General features: G+C 31.4%; 3 protein-coding genes and 1 non-coding gene across 4 annotated transcripts; all 4 read left to right on the top strand.

The window, feature by feature from the left end:
• Positions 1-939: 939 nt before the first annotated feature.
• Positions 940-5,104, top strand: LOC107902454 (monocopper oxidase-like protein SKU5). The gene is made up of 8 exons (XM_016828633.2): positions 940-1,287; positions 1,396-1,505; positions 2,397-2,667; positions 2,784-2,913; positions 3,485-3,836; positions 3,937-4,305; positions 4,378-4,634; positions 4,788-5,104. Exons 1-8 carry the CDS (start codon positions 1,141-1,143, stop codon positions 4,841-4,843), a joined length of 1,692 nt encoding a protein of 563 aa, XP_016684122.1. The 5' UTR covers positions 940-1,140; the 3' UTR covers positions 4,844-5,104.
• A 1,636-nt stretch (positions 5,105-6,740) lies between these two features.
• LOC107960604 (monocopper oxidase-like protein SKU5) lies at positions 6,741-11,117 on the top strand. Its single transcript, XM_041094686.1, has 10 exons — positions 6,741-7,314; positions 7,456-7,565; positions 7,755-8,025; positions 8,127-8,256; positions 8,344-8,704; positions 8,779-9,150; positions 9,859-9,937; positions 10,088-10,265; positions 10,606-10,696; positions 10,867-11,117. Exons 1-10 carry the CDS (start codon positions 7,168-7,170, stop codon positions 10,916-10,918), a joined length of 1,791 nt encoding a protein of 596 aa, XP_040950620.1. The 5' UTR covers positions 6,741-7,167; the 3' UTR covers positions 10,919-11,117.
• A 1,298-nt stretch (positions 11,118-12,415) lies between these two features.
• Positions 12,416-12,489, top strand: TRNAI-AAU (transfer RNA isoleucine (anticodon AAU)). The gene has a single exon. It is a non-coding gene; the product is annotated as a tRNA-Ile (tRNA).
• A 4,986-nt stretch (positions 12,490-17,475) lies between these two features.
• On the top strand, positions 17,476-19,985 carry LOC107902453 (uncharacterized). The gene has a single exon (XM_041094687.1). The coding sequence runs from the start codon at positions 17,627-17,629 to the stop codon at positions 19,868-19,870; it is 2,244 nt and encodes a 747-aa protein (XP_040950621.1). The 5' UTR covers positions 17,476-17,626; the 3' UTR covers positions 19,871-19,985.
• The last annotated feature ends 5,676 nt before the right edge of the window (positions 19,986-25,661 follow it).

The raw sequence follows: 25,661 nt of genomic DNA on the forward strand, positions 1-25,661 counted from the left end.
AGACCCTTTAACCATTAATTTTAAACCGTTAAAGTTAATGACCCCCACTTTTTTTAGTTAAAGCCATCACATATCGTAACACAGCGTGATATGTGGCGAAAAAAGATAAAAATAAAAATCAATAAAAATTATAGAAAAATTATAAAATACTTCTTTTGGTACGATAATTTTTATAATTTATTTTATAACTTTTTTATGATTTTAAAAAAAATTACGATTTTTACGATTTATATATATTTCTTCTTCTAATTTTTAATATTTTTATTTTTAATTAAAATTTAATAATTTTTATAACTTTTATTAATTTTTATTTTTTATGTAGATTTTTGCAATTCAAGTGCCCAATTGAGTGTAAAAAAAGGGAACGTAATTATTTTTTGAAAGAGTTTTTAATGCATTTTGAAAATTCAAGTATCCTTAAGCCTAAATTTTATTTAGGATAAAAGGATTATATTGATTAATATAATAAATACAAAAAAGTAGTATTATCTTAAATTTTAAATAACTTAAAAAGGTAGCCATAATGAGATTATTTATATTACAATATCTTTTAATACAGTAATATAAAATTATGGGATGATCAAAATATTGAGAATCCAAATATTATATAATATCATTGATGAATGTAATATTATGGACAGTATTTCCTAGCTTTTTGTTAGTGAGAAATGGATATGATTTGCATCCTCACACATTGTGAAGGGATTATCTTCACTTCCGGTATCCATTTCCAACCTCAAACAAAGGTCGGTCTAAGTTGCCAAAGCGCAGTAAATACAACTGCCTTTGCGGGAATGATTCAATCTATGAATCGAAATTAGATGTTGAGTCCCAGGTGGTGTTGTTTAAGAGCCGTCAAATTTGCACTCAACACTATAAATAGCTTACATATAGATTGAATAAAGAAACTATAATTATTATGTAATGATTCTCATCCGCTATTCCCGGCTTAAACCTTTCCTTTGCCAACCCATCTCTTAGAGCTGATGATTTCTTTTTTTCCTTTTACTTGTGCAACAAATTTTCTTTGGAGACTTCACCTTTGATTTTGCTGATGACCTAGTTAAAACACATCGTGGAAGCCAAAGAGCCAAAACAAGAAAGAAGACAAAACCCCATTTCCAGTTCGGAGCCGCTTCAATGGCGTTTTCTAGTAATCTAAACTGGATACCTCTGTGGTCAGCATTGCTTACAGTCTTTGTCACTAGGGTTAATGGCATTGATATCTATTTAGATTGGAATGTTTCCGTCACCAATGGTTTGATCCCTTTTTTGGAGGACCAACAGGCATGCTTATATCATCTCTCTCTTCAACCTATGTTACCCAGACTTAAGTGATTAATAAATACGATTATACATCCCATACAAATATATTCAATTTTATGATAAATACAGGTTGTTATAATCAATGAGGTGTTTCCGGGGCCTTTGATTAATGCCACAACCGATGATGTTGTTCATGTCAATGTATTTAACTACATGGACGAACCTCTACTCCTTACATGGTATGTGATTTCTTTTTCCTTTTTATGACGTAGCATTTCTTAGAGATGATTGTATAAACAGGTTAAGTTAAACTTAGATTCATTTGTTTTTTTTAATAATGGTTGATGCTCTAAACTATGAACACAAATGATTTTAAATTCCAAACCTATTAAATGCTATTTAGGTTTTGTTTGTTTCACTGAAAAATGACTTTTAGAAAATGAATCTGTGTAAAATATATTTTATGTTGTTTAGCAAATTCACAAAAAATATTTCATAAAAACTGTTTTCAATGAAATAAACATACATTTAAGATTTTATTATATTTTCGGGAAAATGAACTGCTTTGCAAAATTGAAGAAAACGAGGTTTAGGATTGAATTGTAAAATAAGAAAATATGTGTTTGAGGAATTAAATTGTAGAATAGTAAAATTTGGATTTAAGGGATTAAATCGTAAAAAATATAACTTTAGAATATAAGGGACTGTTTTCTTCGACAATGAAGAGAGCTTCCCTTTTGTTACTCTGAAAGCTTCCCCTTTTTATTTATTCGATAATGAAGACAGTGAACAGAGTCTTATCAGTTTAGAGAATGTGTTATGGAAGTTAAGACATTTTCCTTAAAAAAATCTTGATTTTACTATTTTTTTGAGGAATGATTTCTTTTGGTAATTCATTTTTCACTAAACAAATTATTTTACAGAAAACAATTTACATGTAAACAAATAGATTCTTAATTGCAACAACCTAATTTGAGAATTTTTATCTATGATATGATTCGAGTTTTAAACCAACAGAATGTTAAAAAGTGACTTCATCAAATAATTTAACCGAGCTTCGGGTTTTTTTTTCTTTCGACTTAAATGGGGTAAAAAAAAAAGGCTTGAATAAAGTGGCGATGATGGTGCAGGAATGGAATACAACAAAGACGAAATTCATGGCAAGATGGAGTTTCAGGCACAAATTGTCCAATCAAACCACTCAAAAACTGGACTTATGTGTTCCAAATGAAGGATCAAATCGGCACTTTCTTCTACTTTCCTTCCATAAATTTCCTGAAAGCTTCGGGTGGATATGGACCGATCCGAGTTAACAACAGGGACAACGTCCCTGTCCCTTTCCCCCAACCCGAAGCTGAATTCGATCTTCTTATTGGTGATTGGTATTCTGGTGACTACAAGGTGATTTATGTTTTTCATTTTTAATATTTAAATGTTGGGAGTAATCAACATGAATTATCAAGTCTAGTCATCATTTCCTTTTTAACAATTATGTTTTGAGTATGTTATTGTAACAGCATTTCAGGAAAATGTTGGAAACAGAGGAGAGTGCATATGATGTCACCCCTGATGCTATCCTAATGAATGGGATGGGCCCTTATATAGATTCAGATTCATTGTGGTATGAAACCTTCACAGTTGAAAAAGGTAACAATTTCCAACCAATAAATTAGCTTTATTTACTGTCTCCATAAAACTTGAGTTACTTATAAATTGCATCTGCTGCAACTTGACTATTTTAATAATAAAAGATTGAAATAATAATTTAATATTTTACGAATAGTTCATATTGCGTGCTTACGATTTCATGGGTCAACACCTTTAATTAAAAGAGAATCACTTTGCGAGCTTTAATATCTCGAATTTAAATCATCAGGACCACATACTTAACCTAGATAGAATGTCTATCATTTAAATGTAAGGACATTCATTCCCTAGACATGATAAGCCCCTATCTAAGACAACCTATGAAGATAAGTCATTAGTAAACCGGCTAACTTGTACGGAATATGGAACTAATATGTGGGCGACATATGGTAATTATCGGTGAGAATCCTATAAAAGTTTTTTAACACAAAAAAAAATGTTGTGAAGACTCTCATTCCTCTAACTAAACTCTCAATTCTGTTCTATTCTCTCTCGATATTCACCTTCTAGATAAACCATTACAAATTGTCACATCCTCTTGTTTATAAAGTACATATAATTTTTTTTACAGGGAAGACTTATAGATTCAGGATATCAAATATTGGAGGCACATTGAGCTTGAATTTCAGGATTCAAAGCCATACAATGTTGTTGGTCGAAGCAGAAGGATCTTACACCAATCAAGTTACCTTGAATTCCCTTGATGTTCATGTTGGCCAATCTTACTCTGTTCTCGTCACAGCCGATCAAAACGACGCGGATTTTTACATCATTGCAAGCCCTAAATTACTCTACGCCACCGGCATCGCCGGCGTCGGTATTCTTCACTATTCCAATTCCAACACACTAGCTGGCGGAGCTCATCCTAGTGGACCTGATGCTTTTGATTTGGGTTTCTCGATGAATCAAGCTAAATCCATCAGGTAAGTGAATCCGGATGATATACCTTTGGAAATAAAATTTAAACGTACATCTTGTAAAGGCCAATCTATATATTAATCCAAAACAATTATATTTTAACAGGTGGAATTTAACCACAGGGGCAGCAAGGCCAAACCCACAAGGAAGCTTCAATGTATCAAACATAGCACTGTCTCAAACTTTCATCCTCCAAAGCTCAAGAGCTGAAGTCAATGGCCAACCACGTCTTGTTGTCAACAATGTGTCTTATTTCACTCCGGACACGTCGCTGAAGCTGGCCGATCACTTAACTAATGGTACGGGTGTTTACGAACTCGATGAATTTCCGGTTCAATCGGTCAACGTTGATACTTCGTATGGAACATCCGTTGTTTCCGGCAATTATAGAGGGTGGATTGAACTTGTGTTTCAAAACAACATGGATGACATGGATTCTTGGCATTTAGATGGTTACAGCTTCTTTGTCGTTGGGTACGTTACACTTGGGTAACGTTCTTTTACTTGCGGATTTCGATAATGAATATCTAAAGCTCTGTGTTACAGGTTTGGAAACGGACATTGGACACCGGATGTACGAAACACGTATAATACCATTGATCCCGTGGCTCGATCGACGACTCAAGTTTATCCACATGGATGGACCGCAGTTTATGCGTTCTTGGACAACCCCGGGATGTGGAATTTGAGGTCTCAGACTCTAAAGAATTGGTACTTGGGTCTTCAGCTTTATATCAGAGTCTACGATCCGGATCCTAACCCTGCCAAGGAGCGCCCTCCGCCCGAAAATCTCCTGTTTTGCGGTGAGTTTCACTATCCCTTTGTTGCATGTAGTTAAATAGATCCTATCATTTTTCAAATGTAATTACTACTTATAGGGATGACAATGGATCAAAACGTGTAAACTCATCTTACCTCTGTTTTGTTGCTAAGTTTAAATTATTTGGAATTTTCAGGACTTTTTGAATCTCAGTCTCTTGCTCCGGCGCGGCATCGGCACCTGAACCATTGACGGGATTGTGATGGGGAAACCTGAAAGAATGATAACAATTTGCCTTTTCAGACAGCAGCCATGTTTATTTCTATAACCAACGACTGTTTATTATTCTGTTTAATAATCTAGATTTATATATGTTGATTTTTGCTTAGTGTTTGGGTTAGTATCCATTTTAATTTCATCTATATGAAGTACTATCTAATTAATCCTGTTGATTAGGAATTATATCTTGAGTTAATCATTTCAATTCATATTAACTCTGATTGAGACATCATCACTTAATCCAATATAAATTATTTAATTTTTTTTTTGAATTTAGTTATAAAACTACAAATATTAATATAAAAATAATAAGATAAACTATCAAAATAGTCACTTTTGTTTATCTTAGGTTACATTTTAGTCACTTATGTTTGAAATGTTATGTTTTAGTTGCTGAGCCGTTAATTACCGTTAACAGTGTAATGGTAAGTTGACGTGGTACGTTAAATCATCATTTCAAATAAAATTTTAGGTTAAATTCTACAATTGGTCCCTATATTTTTTTTATTTTGAGCAATTTGATGTTTTCCTTTTATGTTCTTTTATCTTCTTTTTTTTCTTTATTTTTCATTCTCTTCTGCTTCTTCCTCTGTTTTCCTCCCTTCTCCATTTCTTTTAACGTAGTTTTTCTATGTTTTTCAGTTGTTAAAATTAATCTACAAGCTTGCCTCACTTGAAAAAATATTAAATTATTTTAAAAAATAAAAGTATAGGGACTAGTTTTAACAAATAGAAAACATAGAAAAACCATGTTAAAATAAATGGAGAAGGGAGGAAAACAGAGGAAGAAGCAAAAGAGAATGGAAAAAGAAGGAAAGCTAAAAGAACATAAAAAAATTTTAAATTGCTCAAAACAAAAAATATGGGGACCAGTTGTATAAATTAACCTAAAATTTTTGTTTGAAATAATGATTTAATGTGCCACGTCAACTTACCGTTACTGCAATTAACGGCTTAATGACTAAAATGTTATAACGCGAGAACATAAGTGACTAAAACATAATATTTTAAATATAAGTGACTAAAATATAATATGAGATAAATAAAATATTGTAATAGTTTACCGAAGATAATATTATGAATAATAATATGATGTTTAGGATTAACACAGACTTTGCGTGATCCCGAGCTTGACATATATACTTGGAATATCCTTCTATTTTATTTTATTATTAATAGAGTGCTTATATTTTTTAAAATAATTATTAATAAAAATAAAAAATGAAAATATTTACAAAAAAATGCACGAGAAACTAAGAAAAAATATAAATAATTAATAAAGTGAGAAAACAGTTACTAAATTTATGATTATTGATAATAAAAAAAGAAAAATGTGAACAAAGAAAAAGAAGTAGAGAAGTAATTTTTTTTACTTTTTAATAATTGTTGTTAATATTATAATATTTAAAATAAATTATTTTAATGTTACGTATAAAATTTAAATTTTGCAATCACAAAATTGTCGTTGTGGTTGGATTTAATAGAAATATTTGGTGAGGACATGAAATATCATATTTCTCTTATAGTTTGATTTTATTTTAATTTTGAATTTAATTTTAAGAATTAGATCATTACACATGGCTTATATGGATAAAATATTAATAATATAAATATCAAATCTTAATTTTATTTTCATATTAAGAGCATATTTGTTAAGATAAAAACTCAAATGAATTTAGACTGGATTTTATTGAGCTCATAGATCGAGTTTATTTTCCTGCGAAGTTACACGTGTTTAAGATTGTATAAATATTTATTAGGTGTAGAGTAGGATACGTGTCTCCGTGCATAAAACTTAATTAATATATCGTAACAATGAATAATACTTATATAATATAAATATATAGACACCAACATTTTAGGAAAAAAAAAAAGGAGAAAAACACTCAACAATATTCACTTCTTAAATGGAAAATGACATTAAAAATATCGGTTTGAGTCCAATTGTCAGCAAACTACAGCCAGCTGTGTTCTTTTTTTTTCGGCCAGCAAGGGAATTGGTACATTGGTCTGAGAAATCAACGTTTTAGAATAAATGCAAAAAATATTTAATACAATTATTTAATTATTTTTTCTTATTTCATGTCAGTGGACTGATGTCTTTATAACATCCAAATTATCGTTCTTCTCAATATTTTTTTTGATAATTTGGTCCTTTCTATTTGCCCCGGAAGTTCCACCAAGTTTTTGTATTTTGTCCTAACCCAAGTTATTCAATATTAAAACATAAGCATTTCTTGTTCATTGTTCAACATAACAACGGTGGCCGTCCACAACCACCGTTTCCGGCGGTTGTCATGGCAGGCAATTACTTCCCTCGGCTAATATTCATATCAGTTTTTATCTTCAAACTCTTAATCACCATTGTTAATGGTGCTGATATTTTCTTAGAGTGGAATGTGGCCATTAATACAACAGTTCATCCATTTTCTGAAGAACAACCTGTAAGCTAGTTTTAATGATGTTTGTCTTCTGTTAAAAAGTATCATTAAAAACATGTTTTTTTAACAGTCATTTTACTGTTTTTTTTTTGGGGGGGGGGTTGATTTGATTTGTATTAATGATCTGAGATGTGTTCTTTATAGGTTATTACCATCAATGGAATGTTTCCAGGTCCTCTTATCAATGCCACAACCAATGATGTAATTCATGTCAATGTGTTCAACAATATAGATGAACCACTACTATTTACATGGTAAGAAAAACCCAGTTTTTCTCAATTTTATTCAAATTCGATCATGAGGGTCAAACACTGGTATGTGTCCTGCACAAGTATTCAACGTGTTAGATTTGGGGTTCGGATTCCAGCAGCGGCTATCCCTTCCATTCTGCGGACTCTTTTGTACCGGAAAACTTAGGGTTTTCGATGTTGTTGGTGGTGCAGGAATGGGATAGAACAAAGGCTAAACTCATGGCAGGATGGAGTTTCAGGAACAAACTGTCCAATCCAACCTGGTAAGAACTGGACTTATGAGTTTCAGGCGAAGGACCAAATTGGGACTTTCATCTATTTCCCCTCCATCAACTTCTTGAAAGCCGGTGGTGGGTTCGGTCCGATTCGAGTTAACAATCGTCCGGTGATCAAAATACCCTTCCCCAAACCCGAGGCCGAATTTGATCTTCTCATCGGAGATTGGTATCTAAAAAGTTACGAGGTAATTAGTATTTTCTTACACCCTGATTATGATTTTTCAAATTTATATAAAAAAAATTTAAATTTGTATCGGATAGCATATGATTTCACTGCATCATACAGGAAATTAGGTCCTTGATCTCAAACAATTCAAGGGCCAATGATAGCTCTCCTGATAAAATCTTGATGAATGGAAAGGGCTCTTATTTCGATAATGATTCAAGAGTCTTTGAATCCTTTACCGTAACAAAAGGTATGGATTCATTTATCACACGTATATCTAATATCCATACTATAGTTTCCTCTTTGTTTAATCATTTCTTCTATATGGGATGTCCAGGTAAGACATACTGGTTCAGGATATCGAATGTTGGAACCGCTTGGAGTGTCAACTTCAGGATTCAGAATCATCGGATGGTATTGGTTGAAACAGAAGGATCGTATGTCAATCAGATGGCATTAGATTCTCTGGACGTGCACGTCGGACAATCTTACTCTGTGCTCGTCACAGCAGATCAAGAAGAACAAGATTATTACATTGTGGCGGCTCCTAAACAGATCAATGCCACTGGGACCAGCACTCTTATCGGTGTTGCAGTGTTGCGCTATGGGAACTCTGTTATTCCTCCTAGAGGTGCTCTTCCACCGGGCCCCGATCCCTTCGATATCCAATTCTCCGTTAACCAAGCTAAATCCATCAGGTAAATCGAGAAACTGAAAACTGAACCTGTTCGATTTTGGGCAACTAAACATATTATTGTGTTATTTTGTGGAGGTGGAATTTGACGGCGGGAGCTGCTAGGCCTAACCCACAAGGAAGCTTCAACGTTTCAAACGTGACATTATCGCAATCCTTTGTTCTTCAAAGCTCGGTTGTAGAGATCAACGGCGAATTTCGTTACACCATCAACAATGTATCTTATGTTACACCGGAAACTCCATTAAAGTTGGCTGATGCCTTCGCCAATGGCGGGAATGGTGTTTATGTGCTGGACAAATTCCCCACAAATTCTTCAAATGTTGAAGCGGTGAATGGAGTTTTCGTAGCATCAGGGATCCATCATGGGTGGATTGAGCTGGTGTTGAAGAGTGACTTAGATATCATTCATACTTGGCATTTAGATGGTTACTCTTTTTTCGTAGTTGGGTAAGTGAAGACTTCGGTTAGAACTACAAGAGAAAATTATGATTTTTGAAAAAAAAAATGAATTCGTATTAAAGATAATCAAATAGACCCGAACTAAATTCATTCATTAGTTTCTAATAATTTTTTTAAAAATATAATATTTACTGTTTTTGTATTTTAAAGTATTTTCATTACTATTATAAAAAATTAATTATTAATTTAATGAAAATAAAAATAAAATTAATCTGGTTTAAGTAATTTCGTTTTTTAAGTACGGAACCAAAATCAATCTGAACTGAATGTGTTTAAGTAATACCCAAATTGAAATCAGATTGAAACCAAACCAATACTACTATTCCACCTTCGATTAGTTCAAGTATTAATAGGTCGAGTTCAAATTTTAATAGTTGTAACCTCTTTCTTTTATCTTGAGATGGTGGACTCCTTTGTTATCTAGATATTATGAGGCAGTGGCGGAGCTTGAAAATTTTTTTTGAGACGAAATTAAATTATATATTTTTATAAATTGTAAAGGGTTAAACCAAATTTTTATTATTTTTAGAGGAGCCAAAGTACAATTTTATCATTAATAATTTATAATTTTATAAATTATAAAATGCCTAAATTAAAATTTTACCATTTTAGGGGAGGACATGACCCTTGGGTCTCCACTACGTTCCGCCATTGCCATGAGGGAAACTAATCATTATCATTTTAAACCTTTTTTAGGTTTGGAGATGAACAATGGACACCGAACTCTCGATCTTCTTACAATACCTACGATCCGGTTGCTAGATCCACAATTCAGGTGATTTGTTTCTCACAACTTGTTACGTATATATTAAGATGTTAAATTATGACAACATACTTTTTCTTTAGCTTCATGTTTATTGCTATTACAAATCTAACATATGCTATCATGATCAAATGTAATTAATATTTCAAACAACATGGTTAGGTGTATCCTGGAAGATGGACTGCAGTTTATGCATATTTAGACAATCCTGGAATGTGGAATTTGAGATCACAACACTTGAAAAATTGGTATTTAGGTCAAGAACTCTATTTGAGAGTTTATGATCCTGATCCTAACCCTGATAAGGAAAAAAAGCCCCCGGAGAACATGCTCCTTTGTGGTTAGTAGCATTTATTGTCTAGTTTATTTTTAAATTATTCGTGTTTGACGCTCATATCGTATCATGACTTGGCCTGTTAGGCTATTGGTATATAATCCCTCAATGTTTGGGGACAATTCTAGATTATGTACTCATGCTACGACCTAATAGATTGGATCAATTGTGACATATTGGATAAATATTCATATATGTGTAGGGAGTTATTGTTGAAAGATCCTCTAAACATAAAAAAGAGCTTTAAAAGAAAACTAAAGAAACTTGTGTTGGTCCTACTAGACATACAAATGTTCGATACTCACATTTGAATCGAGTATTTTTTTCTATTTTTTATCTTTGATAGGAATTTTTAACCCTCCATCTCCACCTTCACCTCCGCCTCTAGCTCCTTTGGCTCCGACAAACATTGGTTCATCATCTAAACAAATAACATGGTGAGTGTAAATTTTAATTGACAATAATCTATGTTACTTGAATTCAATGTTCAGTGTTAGCTTAGGATATGTGTTTAATCTCTATGGATTATAATCTCTTACCCTTATCTGAATATATGTCGGATAAATATATCAACAAAGGCTTAAAATCATTCTTTGAATGTTTATAGGTTTCACACTATTCTGATCTACATCGTCACACTTGTATGCATCATAAGGTAATAAGTGGCTAGATTTTTTCGGATTTAAAACCATGAATTCAATTCAGTCATGAAAGAGAAATCAAAAATTGCAGGGGACTCTATTAGGGTTTTTATTATTGATTGAAGTTATGTTGGAGATCTAATAATATAGAGTAGCCTATGAATTGTATGATGTAAATACTTTGGGTTTTTTTTATCTATATTTCTCTTATTATTTATTTTCTTGAAATATTTATATTAAATGCATATTCAAATGTTAATATGGAAGTATAATTAAAGATATTCATGAGTAGAATAAAATCTTTTAAAAACTTTTACTCAAATTGAAATTAAATTGAATTGAATTAAGTAGCTAATATTGATTATTAAAAAAATAAAAATATAATTAAATTAAATATATATAAATTTATTATTAAGGTCAGGTGAAAGTGATCCAAATCACCAAAAACCTATCAAAATCTTAGGCCTATAGCAGGGGCGAAGCCAAGGGCCTAGCAGGGTCCCGGTCGCCCCTAAAATAAAAATTTTTCTATTTAAACCTCTTTATAATATATAAAATTTTAAATTAATAATTATAAAATTGTATTTTGGTCCCAAAAAATAAAAAAAATTGATTTACTCTTTTAAAAATTATAAAGATATAAATTATTAAAATAATAAAATTACAATTTTATTATCATAAAAATATATAATTTAATTCTGACCTCCTAAAAAAATTTCTAACTCAGCCTACCTATAATACTGGACTATTTAACAAGTAATTCAACCTTTACATGTTTAAATATAACTCAAATAATCCTTCAATCACGCGAAAAAAACTTAGAAATAATTAAACATATAGGTGATGGTTAGATATCCATATCCACGATTAACATAGATCCTACTAATCCACGATTAACATAGATCCTACAACCACAGAAATAATTAAACATATAGGTAACCGCGTACCCCATTCTTATTAACATACATAGGTCTATTTTGATAACTTATATAAATTGTCCATTTCTCCTCTGTAATTCTATTTATTTCCCAACTTGCTTTAAGAGGCGAAGCAAGCACAATTTTTTAGGGAGGATTAAATGAAATTTTAATTTTTTATAGTTTATATTTTTATAATTTTTAAAGAATTAAATTAAATTTTTATAATTTTAGAGGAGCCAAAGTATAACTTTACCTTTATTAATTTAAATTTTTTTTTTAAAAAATTAAGAGTCTAAATAACAAATTTTCATTGTAGAGGCCAGCCTTGTCAACCCTTAGATTCGCCTTACTTTTGCATCAATTGTCTAATACCAATAAAGAAGATTCAGACAATCATTTTTATAAACTTGATAATATACTTGAAATTTAATTACTAATTAATGCCGACTTTATTGTTAAATTATTTTTACGAACATTTCCAATAAAAACACCCTACTACTAAACTTCTGTAACTCAAGCTATATATCTATTCGATTGGTGAGATGAGCTGTTCTTTTTTTATTTTATCAAAAACAAAATTTCTTACGTATGTTGTGGCCTATTAGCTCAGTTGGTTAGAGCGTCGTGCTAATAACGCGAAGGTCGCAGGTTCGAGACCTGCATGGGCCAATCTTGTTTTGGTTTGTTTTTCGTTTTCTTTTCAACGGTGTCGTTTTCTCATTCACAGCCCTTTGCGTCTTTTAACTAAACGGTGTCGTTAATTAATTTTCCTCTTTTTAGGGCCACGTTCACTGACGGTAAATCGCACGGAAATTCATATCTATATACAATATAAAAAGTATTCAAACCCTTCATCTTTTTGACACCTGTCCACCTAAACAAACAAAGCTTATTTATTTTTTAGATTTTAAACCAATGGTAAATCCATATCTATATTATATAACTATATATAAAAGGATGGTTGACACGTGTATAAACTCTCTTCATTTTTTGCAAGCTCAAATTTCAATTTTAGTCTCTATGCTACAATCAGATTTCAATTTTGATCCCTTTGCTACACTTGAATTTAAGATTCAATCTTTATACTTCAACTTTTTGATATAATTTGGTACCTCAATTTTTTACAATGTAGTTGATTAGCCGAAATACTTTAGTTTGATAAAAAAAGTTGACGTAGCTTTTAAGAGTTGTTAACACTTTTAAAATTATTTGTTAAATTCAAGTCAATTGCAATGTTTTTTTGTTGTTGTTGTTGTTGTTACGTGGCTAAGTGAGTTTTTGTTTAATCTCACAATGTCACACTAATAAATTTAACAAAAGAAATTAATGGTGTTGTGTTAACAATTTGATTTAAAATTTAAAATTTAAAATTAGAAAAATAAAGGGACTAAATGTCTAAAATTAAAAGTACAAAGACTAAATTTCACATATACAAAGAGTAGAGACTTGAAGTATATTTTAATATTCAAATATTTACTCTATAAATTGATAAATAATAATAATTAATAGAGATCAATCTAACTAATTTTAAGTTTTTCACAATCAAAGCGTAATAAAATTGAAATAAACATAAAAATAAAATAGAATAAGAAATTTTTAGAAAAAAATTAAATTAACCGATATGTTGAGAACTCTAACTTTAGAAATAACTTTGTTTTCAATTCTGAATCGAAGAATAGCTTCAAACCTCCAATTCTTTTGTCGTGATAGATCAATTGCGAGAACAACCCAACAAGTAACTCTTGCTAAATTAACAACCTTAAATTAACAACCTTAAGACCAGGACTCGTAGTTTAATTCTTTGTTAACATTATGAACGAGAAGAACTTGATTCAAGTCAACAACCTCAATAGTGTATGTTGTGTAAACTAACGTCATCCTATTACATACTCAATCGAACTATGCTAATTTGTTTTTTGGTAAAATACGAAAACAATTATACGAAAATAAGACAACAATTATGGATTAAAAAGTAAAGAAATAAAAATTGGTGGGGTAGAAGCCCCACCTCGAGCAAGGATTTAAAAGGAATACAAAGTAAAATTCATTTGCACTCAAAACAAAACCGAATTCAAGTCTGCTGTGCGTGTTTTTCTTTCTCTTCTATACCCAACCATTGAGAGGAAAAAAAATAAAAGGGTTGCTTTAATCCTAATCAAATAACTTCGAGATAAATCTAATCTTAATTAAATTCCTAAAATAATATTTTTAAAATAAAATTTAAATAAAAATAAAAGAGAATGAGACATTTTGTTTAAAGAAAACTTTAAAAAGTAAAATTAAGAAATTAGAAAAAAGCAAAGAAAACAAGAACTAAAATTTTGGAAAATATCAATGAAATGAAATTCTAGTCAATATATTTGATTTAAGGGTACGATTATTGATCTAAAGATGAATTTCAATATTCTTTAATAAATCGGTTATAATTACTCACGGTGGCCTAGTAACTTAATATATTCTTACCTTCTCAGTAATCAAGACGATTATCATTAATTGCTTTTCTTATTGGCAAACAACCTTTTAATGATCTCTTAGGACTTTAATTTATCAATAGCTTTAAGAACGAAAGAGATCCAATTCTAACCAACAAATGCACAATCAAGGTTTATTTAAGTTAGACCGCATGCCTACGCTATACAAAAAATCATGCAATCGTCAAAAATATTAGAAATCAATCGATCGATTAATTATCTAATTGACAAAGCAATCATTCTAAGCTATCAAATACTGACCAAATATTTAATAAACTTGAACAAGTGTAATTAAACCAGAAGACATACAAATACTAAAGAGCAAAAAAAAATTAGAAACAATTCAATCTTACAAACTTGTTGAATCAAACTTTAAATATTACTTCAACTCAAAAAGAATAATTTAGCAAGTCATAAAGAAAATAAATGCAAAATCAAAATAAAATTGAGAGCGGATATGATATTGTCTCTCCTCAAAGATCCTCTTTATAGAGTTGTAGAGTTTATTTGACTTCAAACTAGGATTACAAACTTGATTTAAACTTAAATATTCAAAAGGACAAAAATAGCCTTGCATCATGGGTTTAAAACAGCAATCGAACTCACAAGACACAAATAGAGGCGTTGCGGCATGGAAGCTTGGAGCGTTGGGGTGCAACTTGCTGGGTCAAGCACGGCTTGCTGCATTGGGCCGGTGTCACGACGCTGGGTTGTGAGACCACTACCCACTCGTCTTTGTTTAAGTTTTTTTTTTAAATGCTTCTTCCATCCTCGGTGACTTGCGATATTGCCGTCCAAGCTCGAATGTACCTAGTTTAAGTTACGGAAACACTTAGAAACAATCACTTGTAACTAGTTAGCGTAAAATAAAACTAGAAAAAAAAAAACAAAGCATGCTTAAATATCACTAAATGCACAATTGAAACTGGAACATGATATTCCACTAATGGAACACTAAAAAGTAAAGTAATAAGGGTTCAAAATATATGAAATACTAGTGTTTATTAATATCAATTCAATAAGAAAATATGGATTAAATTTACAACTGTACACAACGCATAATTAGTAATTTATTTTAACTGAATAGCTTTAACTACTATTTGATTTAGGAACTAAAATTTATCAAATTAAAATATATAAACTAAATGAGATTAAGAGCAGAATTAAACCCTAAGTATTTTAGTGCTCGGAGATCCATGTTAATGGTCTTGTGTTCACGCTTCACGTGCCTTTCCCTTTCTCCCAATGCAATCACCATACATTAGCCAAATATTATAAATAAATATCTTGGCTAACGTGTGTTGAAACTTGAATGCTCGAAGAAACAGCTAAAATAAATGTTTATTTTTATATGTGAACTAGTGAAGTAAAAGAAAAAAAAAGAACACTGTTTGAACTTTCATCTCTGAAGATCCAAAAGTTTGAACAATTACAAGACTTTTAAAGACCTAAATCACCTTTTTCTTCTGCGTGATCAAAATTGGGAGCAATTAGACATGTTACGGTCACTCTCACTTTTGTTCAAATAAGCTACTACTATATCTTGAGTGTGCTAAATTTCATAAGCCTTGTCAAGATCTTTCTCTTCAATGTGCTACTTGCAGCTATACAATCCATTTTGAATGTAGATGGAGGACAGAATGAAGATTACAAAGCTGTGCTGCAATGGATGATTAATCATGTTATGGATAAGTATGTTAGACTGATAGTGCTTCAATTTTCTTGGAATGAGGTCATCCACGGCTCATGGTTAGAGGCAGAAGGATCATGTTGCTGGTGTCAATAGCCAAGGTAGGCTTTGTTTTACAAAAATGACCTTAAAATCCAACCTCAAATCGGTAGTCAATCATTGGGACTTGAATTAAAAAAATATTCTTGGTAGGTGCAACCGTTACTTTGACTACACCCGTATGTGTATTTCATACACCAATAAAAATATATATTTTTTAATTTTTGAAATAATAAAAAAATAGGTACAGTCGTTATCATTAGCGGCACTAAATAATTTGAATTTTTTTTGGGTACAGCCATTGATATTGTCTGCACTACTATTTTTGTCAAGTCATTGATATTGGCTACACCCATTTAATAGTTTGACTCTTGACTGCAGTGGCCTACCACCTGATCCAATTTGACCATTAGGTCATGAACCTGACACATATATATATATGTACATATTTTTTTTCATTGTTTCTCATTTCCAGCTTCATTTTCATTTTTGTTAATTTTCATTAAAAAAATGCCTTCTGAAAAGGGGTAGAGCGCTTCTTTTTGTTATTTTAGTTAAGTTTAAGTCTGATGAGAATAATATTCTATTATAAGCAATTCATTTATTTTCAAATCAACTTATTTCCTATCTATTATTTGATTGATTAATTCTTTATATTATAATGTGTTAAAGGTTAAATATTTTGATAATTCCTTATTAGTGGATGAATCAAGATAATTTTAAATCAGAGTTCTAGATTTTTGATCATCTGATGCTGAAATAATATCTCGGGATTTGCAGTGATAACTTTGTATATCTACTGTATGCCCATTAATGAAAATATGTCAATAGTTAACTAATTGACAAGCTTGAGGAATAGTTGAAGCCATACCCAATCGAAAAAGGATGTTATCCAACCGCATTTCAAGTAATTGTAGTAAAACTTGACCTATTGAGAATAATTTAGTTATTTTGGGTTTTTTTTGGTTGATTTACTTTTTTTTCATTAGTATAGGATCATGATTTCATGTCTTTGTTTTATGATATAATACATAAAGCTACTCGTAGCCCCTCTCAAACCCTTAAATAGGAGGATAATGTGTTTTAACACACTCGAACCTACGTTCTCCTGTACTGATAATAATGTCAATACTAATTGAATTAAAACTCAATCGGCAAGTGTATGAGACGCTTAAAAAATTATTAAAATAATATTACATATTTCAAATAAGTTATATTATTATAAAGATACTTTTATTTAAAAAAATTACAAAGGTTGGGATTTAAACTTTTAACATCTAAATTTAAACTTAATAAAAATAAAAATAAAAATAAAAACTGTTTTGAATTAATTATAGAGAGCTTCTTTAACTTTAATAAAAAATTTAAAAAATATAATCACTCAGATGTACCATATTGACTCCATTAAGAGATTAATAAAATTTTTAACAAGAGGGATTAATTACAACAATTATGAGTGGTTAAATTAGGGGAAAAAAGAAAACCCTAGAGCCGCCATGAACGAGTTAGCATAAAGTACTCGTTATTTTTGGTTATCTTTTATGTCTCCACTCCAGCGATCTTACCACTTTTACTTAAATGTCAAACCCATTACTGATACATTGAGATGGAGATTATGGAAGACCATCTGCAACAACTATACTTCTGTGGTCATCCCCTCCTCCTCAACCACCTGAGCAGTTTAAGCAAAGAAACTTGTTGCTCGGCTTGTGGGGATCCATTGTTCCCTACCCAAACCTCTAAGCCTCCGCCGCCACCGCCGCCACCGCCGCCACCGCCGCCACCGCCTCCGCCTCCGCCTCCACCACTGCCATCATTTGCTCCTTCCCCCGGTGGTGATGCGTGGGATTATTTTTTTCCTCCACCTCCTCCCCCTCTGCCGTCTTTTAATCCTCCCTCCTCTAGTTCCGAGAAACGTGATGAGTCGTATCCCCTGCGGTCTTCTGATCGTTCCACCTTTAGTTGTGAGGAATGCGATCAGTTTCATCTCCATGGAAGATGTGCAAGGGCGCCTCTAGAATTTTCCCATCACCCTCTTCATTGGGAACACCCTTTTCTTGTTCTTCAAGCAGGTTCGGGTGGTTCTTCTTGTGTTTTATGCCAGGAATCGGGTAAGAATTTCATCTACCGATGCCCTTCTTGTGATTTTACCCTTGATTTCAAATGTGCTTTATTGTCCCATGCTCAAAAGTTCCTTGAATTCAAATATAACCTCCACCTCCATCCATTGCTTTTCATTGAAGACCATAAAGATGAACTCAAAAAACTTGTTTGCTCCACATGTGAGGAACCTTTGCTAGATTCTATATATGTTTGCATTGATTGCAGATTTTATATTCATAAGAAATGTGCTCAATTACCCACTGAAATTAATCATCCATGTCATCGTTTACACCCTTTGAAACTTGAGTCTCATAATAAGTCAGTATTTTGTAAGCTTTGTCAAGCTAAACATTCTGGACACTTTTATTGTTGTCCTCCTTGCAATTTGGACATTCATATCCAATGTGTTTGGCCTCACCCTATAATTGAAAATAGAACTCGCCATGAACACCCATTCAACTTGTTTTGGAGGCAAGGATCGTTCATTTGTGATGCATGTGGTTCAGAGGGGAACAATCTTTCCTATATATGTTCTATATGTCACCTCCAAGTTCATAAGAAGTGCACTTCTTTGCCGCGCGTCATCAAAATCTCACGGCACAATCACTTTGTTTTCCACAAGTATTTGAAGCAAGAAGCAAAGATTGAAAAGCAAGAGTGTATGATTTGTCATCATGATGTGAAAATGGAGTATGGGTGTTATTGTTGTTTGAAGGATGATTGCAATTACTTTGTTCATGTGAATTGTGCTACTGAGGATACCAATTTGTACTACATTGTTGATTCTGAAAATCCAGACGAGTTGGTTGAGAAACCTATAGAATCCGCAATCACTTGTGTCATTGAGGTGAACGAACACGGAGATGCTACGAAGATAGAACATGTCAGTCATGAACATTGCTTAGTTCTAGGAGACATGACCGAGGACGATATTGATAAACATTGTGATGGATGTACACTCTCGATCTTGGGTTCATTTTACTCGTGTTTGCAATGCAACTTCTTTCTCCATAAATCTTGTGCCGACATACCTATGAAGAAGCATCATTGGTTTGACATACACTTGCTAGACCTTGAAACCAATTGTATTTTTCAATGTGATATTTGTCTTCAACAATGCTGTGGTTTCGTCTACAACTGCGATGAATGTGAGTTCTCATTTTGTCTTAAATGTGCTATGATTCCTGATACTCTCGATTACCTGAGCCATGAACATCCTCTTTTCTGGGATTCCAAATACAAAGGGAAATGCAATGCTTGTGGCTTAGGGGTTTATGATGGATACAGATGTAAGAGTTGCAAGTATGCTGTGCATTTCGAATGCATTACACTTCCGAACGTGGTGCGGCACAAGTGTGATAAACACTTCCTGAAACTTACTTATCGTGATGAAAGTGATTACCCAGAGCAGCACTATTGTGATATTTGTGAAGAACGAAGAGATCCGAATAAATGGTTTTATTGTTGCTCGATTTGTGATACTTCTGTTCATCGGGGATGTGTTCTCGGGAAATATCCATTCATCAAGGCTGGGAAGACATACAGGTACGAGGGTCACTCACACCCCCTCACATTTGTTAGAAAGAAGTATCATTACCTGGAATGTGCTATATGTGGCGAGTTTTGTGAAGATTTAGCTCTTGAGTGTGATATATGCAGCTATATTGTCCATTGGAATTGTATATCTCCATTTTTTTCTTTAAATTTTGTAAGTTTGTTTGCACATCACAATGTTGATCAACCGTAAGAATTATCGTAGAGCATAGAACTCTGCCATTAGTGGCATTTATTGTGTTGTACAAACTGAAAATTGTGTGATAGTTTTTAGTTTGAATAGTGTTGCTAATACTAGTGCAGTTTCATGATTTTTGCTAAGTTATATATACACTAGATTATTCCCCGGTTAGAAAATATTTATTAATTATTTAGATCTTTAGTAAGATTTTTTTTTTGTCACTCAACATGAAAAGATAGAAAATATCACTCAATTACTCTACTGTTTTTTTATTATCTATTTTTGTTAACTTTGGGTGAGCATCCAATATTGTAGATCTTAATTCTAAAAAAAAAAAAGTTAAAACTATAAAAATAAAAAATCGAGAAACTAATTTTTTTTTAATTTGCACCATCCTTCGAGTCTTTCTTCTCAAATTTATCACTAAAAAATGGTATCTTTTCTACATTCTTCACTCTGCTTTTAGTTCCCTTGGTCTCCTTCACAAAGAAAATTTTATTAAAAAAAAAAAAGAAGCTATCTTCTTCAACGTCTCATACTTTCTAAAGGCTGGACCTTTTAACATGTCTCAACCGTTAATAGGACAACTCCCTTAAGATCTTGCTCTCTCAAAATCTATGAAACCTTTACTTGCAAGGGAACTGTCTTTGGGTGAAACCAAATCTTGTTGGTAACAGTTATGCCGCATGTAGCAAATTTCATCAGCCTCTCAACATATATTACGAACCTCACAGTTTACTCGTAGAGAGTTAAATATGAGTTTCTTAATAAAATCAATGCCACTGCAAACAAATTAGTTCACGAACCTCAACTTGGCGAATTTTGGAGAGCGAACTTTGGAGAGAAACATTCACTAAGGCTATATGAAGACCACTTGGAGGTTTAAGGTAACTGATTGCCAGTTACCCTAAAACGTAGGATGTAGCATCACCATCACTACCAAGAACATAAGATTAGACTTCAATGTCGATGACCTTAAGACAAGTATCCAAATTTGTTTCCCACTATAAAAGAGTCATGTAAACAACTCACAAGGACTAACGGACATACTCCTTCCTGATTTTCCTAACTCTCCCCAAAACTTAAATCTTTCCCTAGCTTTCACCACACCCTCCTTCATTCAACCATCATCTTCCTCCCTTGTTCATCTTACTAGTTAACAATTGGTGCGGCGAACGTGTACGAGCATGACGAATCTAGGTGTCATTGATCCTCCCAGCATCGAGTTTGATCCCACCCATGACCAGATTATAGACCCCATAGGTCGTAACATTGGAGAAACACAGATCAAGCTAGAACAACCCAATATCCAAACCTCTTCCATGAAAATCAGCATACCAACCTACAAGATCAAGCCAATCCCTAAAACCAAAACCAATAAAATACGTATCAACAAAACCCATACCAACAATTCTATCAGTACCCCCCATGGTATTACAATCCTAATAATCAACATCACACCAGAGCATCACCAACCGACCAAGAATCTCAGCATCATTAGTTCGATGGTCAACAATATCTGAACATACAAGAGAGGATAAGAGCTTTGGAGGAGCAAATTAACTCTCAGCAAAAAGGATACGAAGAACATCAAAAGTTTATCCAAGAGCAAATCAATAGACAAAGGCAAGTAGATGAAAGAAATGAAAGAAACGTAAAGCTTATCGATGAGTTAAGAGCAGACATGAGGAATTGAGATCAAAACCCAAGGCGTGGAGGGGATGAACCTGCCCATTCCAATTGCGATCATCAACATGCAAACCAATGTAATGAAAATGTGGTAGATGATGTTGATATGGATGATAGTTATGATGAAGATTATGATGATAGTTATAACTACTCTGGTAAGAATACTTTAGAAGAAAAAATGGTGAAAGGATAGAAAAGCATTTACAGGATTTTTAGAAAGGTGAATCTCTAGGACTAGTGAAAAAGTATAAAAGTGAACCTTTAATTAAAAAAAATTTACGGCATCATGTCTCCCTACTTTTAAGTTCCCCAAAATGATGTATGATGGTTGAGGGGATCCTCCAGACCATTTGCCCCATTATATAAACCATATAAATACATTTGGGCTTCAAATGAAGTTTAAGTGCAGGGCATTTTTCCATAACATTAAAATACCTAGATCAAGCGTGGTGTTTGCAACAGTTGCAACATTCCATCACGAGCTTCGAACAACTGGCAGACTTGTTTATGAGCAGGTTCTTAGCAAACAAGATATTGAAGCAATCCTTTGTGTACCTTATATCCATTAAGCAATGTAAGGATGAGCCTTCGTGAGAAATTCATGATGAAGTTAGAGAAATGGGTTGTATTCATAAAAGAAGATATTTTTTCACTAAGTATAAAAATATGATTTGAGAATTAATTTAAGATTTTTAAATTATTATTTAATTAATTATAATTAAATAATTGATGTTTGAAAATAAAATTAAATTAATTAGTCAATATGAATTTGTTGAATATGTAAATTAAATATATTCCTTTATAGATTTTTTTATAGGAAAATTGTTATGATTTTAACAAAATTAGAATTGGATTGAAAAAATTATTTAATTAAAAAATAAATTCAGTTAATTTAATTAACTAAATTAATTAATTAAATAATATTTATTTTGGGAAATAGAAAAGAAATATTGAGTTAGATTAAATTATAAAGTCTTGGGTCAAAAGTTCAAGAAACACATATAATTGAACCTAATACATGAGAGGCTCAATCCCCCTCATATGATAAGTGAGGGGAAGTAACCCTAATAATATTTATTAAGGTGTGCCGCCTATCACTCTTCTAGTTAGATTAGGAGAGCATTTTCTATTAAATAAATATTATTTGTGTAACATTTGTTCAATTAAGACGCTCTATCTCTCCTTCTAAATAGATGTCAGTGTTAAAGCCATTTAGATACAAGTTTTATATATTGTTATTTTGTAAGAAAGTAGTGGGAATTTATTTTTAGAATAAATTCTATTTTCCGAGAATTATAATTTCTATAAGTTTTTATTGAGAGAATTATTTTTCTACTGAAAATAATTAAATCGTTTCTTGTTCTATGTTTGGCTCGTGTTGCTTAAGCCCATACTCAGCACAATTTGAGGCACGAGAATAGTGAAGAATGTCATTTTATTGTAAGTCGAGAATAATATAGATTCGTCTCGCACAAACCACAAATACTTTTCAGTAAAAGGTTTATTGTTATAAATATCACAAACCAATTCAGTTTTTCAATTTTTTTAAACTTTTGTTGTAATTAAAAATCGTTATCTTAATTGAATTTTTCCAACAATTGGTATCAGAGTCTGGTCGTATTATGTTTATAGTATAAACCAATATTGAATTCTCTCTCTTCTTCATGTTTGATTATTTTTTATAAGATGTGACATTCTTTGATTATATGTATGTTTCGGGATTATGTATGTGCATGAATATATTTTATTATTTTATTATATATATGATATAATAATTTTTGCCAAAGTTGTGATTTTTAGAAATTAGATTAGATGTAAATTTAGGTTTTGTTAATTTTTGTAACCAATTTTTCCGATGAATGCCAAAGAATTGAGATGCATCCAAATACCAGTATACCAACAAATATATAAAAATTAATATGAAAAATACTTTAATGTGTTATTTTTGAATATTAATTTATTATACGGATTTAACATATTCTCTAACTCAAGTTGACTCTAATTAATTTATTTAAAAAATAAAATAATTAATTAATTAAAAGGAAATTTTGAAAAAACATTGAAATCTTTTTATTATTTATATTAACTGATTAGGCAAATGCCTGCATTTTGTTGAGAATATTATATAAAAATTAAAATAATACTTTAAAATATGGAATTAACATTTTTTAATTTTTAACATTTTTTAAATTATTAAGTAATTTTATTGATCATTTGTCTTAATATAATTTTTTAATTGTTTTTATCAAATACAAACCCTATTTTGATATGGTCAATTAGCCTCCATAATGTTGGACACACTATTAATATGTATCTTCATCATAATATGAAAAATTAATTAAAACATGATAGAAAATTCATATGGAAATAACACTATGTAACCATTTTTAGCATGTTAAATTTTACATAATATATGTATCTTATTAAAATTATGATCAAAGCAATGGTAAATTACCTTGTTAGTCACTTTAAAATTAGGTTGTTCTTATTTTGATCACTAAAAGAAAATTGTTAATTTGATCATCATTGTTAAAAAAATTGACCAAATTGGTCACTCCATTAAATTTAATGGAATGCTCTCATTTCCTTTTTTATTTCTTTAATTTCTCTTCAACTTTTCTTTTTCTTTTTTCATCTTCTTCCTTCTAATTCAATAGTCAAGGTTGTTTGAATCAGACTGAATCGGCTAGTGTAACCTCCCTAACCCGATCTAGACGTTACAGCTAGATTCTGAAGGCTACATTAGCAACCGAAATGGTCAAGAAAATTATCGGAGTTTTAAAACAGTCCTCTTTAAAGCATTTGTTTACCTTTGAAGAAAAACTTAGCGTATTTTCTCTTTTTCACTAACACTACGTGTTTCGGAAACCAATTGATTTTAACATTTTCCTTGTAATGATGGCTATCTTTGAAAACTTAATTGATTTCCAATTTGTCTACTTTTCAAAAACTCATTTACATAATATCGCAGCGTAAAAGTAATATTCAACATAGTTTTAATGAAAAACCATAATTTCATGCATAATTAATCAAAATCCATGTTTAATAGCCTAAATTCAATTTAAATGTCATGCAAGTCAAATAAACCCCAAATTAAAAATCCCATACCACAGTTTATATAAAACATACTTTTACAAATAATCTGAGACAAGCCTTCTGAATGTCGAGTCTGTCCTAACCTTGTAGGTTACCTGAGAATATAGGGGTGAGCTTAAAGAGCTCAGTGTGAGTCTAAACACAAGAAAATCAGTGCAATCAATTTTTCAGATCAACACATCAGTATAGCATTTCAAAATTTTTAGTTTGCTTGAATATGCTCATTAATGGCAATGCAATTTCATTTTATCAAAAAAGATCCTACCTATTCCGCTACACAGCACGGTAAGAGTTCCCCAAAACTTACCCATCCCTACAGACCTCATTATGGATAAACCATTAGTAATTTGCAAATAAATTGTCAGTAAATATTGTGGGAAAACTGTAACACCCTTAATCAGTGACCGTCGCTGGATTGGGTTACGAGGCATTACCGAACCAAAAACTTAATTCTAATTTTAATTAATAAATGGTAAAACCAAAATAAAATGAATCATGCACTTATTTATTTATTTATATATATATTTAGCTTAGCAAAATCAAATATAAAATTCAAGTAAACCAAATTTGCATGCTTAATAATCAAGTGGAATACATAGACTATCCATTCAAACATAGTAAAGGTGTACATTTTATCAATTTGAATAAAATTAATATTTCACTATATTTATTCAAATATATAATCTTACCATTTCCAAGAAATATTATATATATTCATTAAGATAATATAACACTCAATCAAATTTCATAGTCAACCACACTTTTTGAATTAAACATGAACCAAATAATCTATTTGTACCTATTTAGTAAATCTCAAAATCTTATTCAAATATTACATAAATTAATCAAATATAAATACAACTTGAATAACAAATTATGTCCTTACACTAATAAATATAATAACTAACATGAATTTAACCCATAACCGAATATACATGGCTTATAATAAAATCATATGATCAAACTAATTTGTCCTATTTGAAACCGAATGCAAACCCAGGCATAGCAAATTTCCTTT

The sequence above is a fragment of the Gossypium hirsutum genome, chromosome D05 (genome assembly GCF_007990345.1).
Source record: "Gossypium hirsutum isolate 1008001.06 chromosome D05, Gossypium_hirsutum_v2.1, whole genome shotgun sequence".
Taxonomy (NCBI): Eukaryota; Viridiplantae; Streptophyta; class Magnoliopsida; order Malvales; family Malvaceae; genus Gossypium; species Gossypium hirsutum.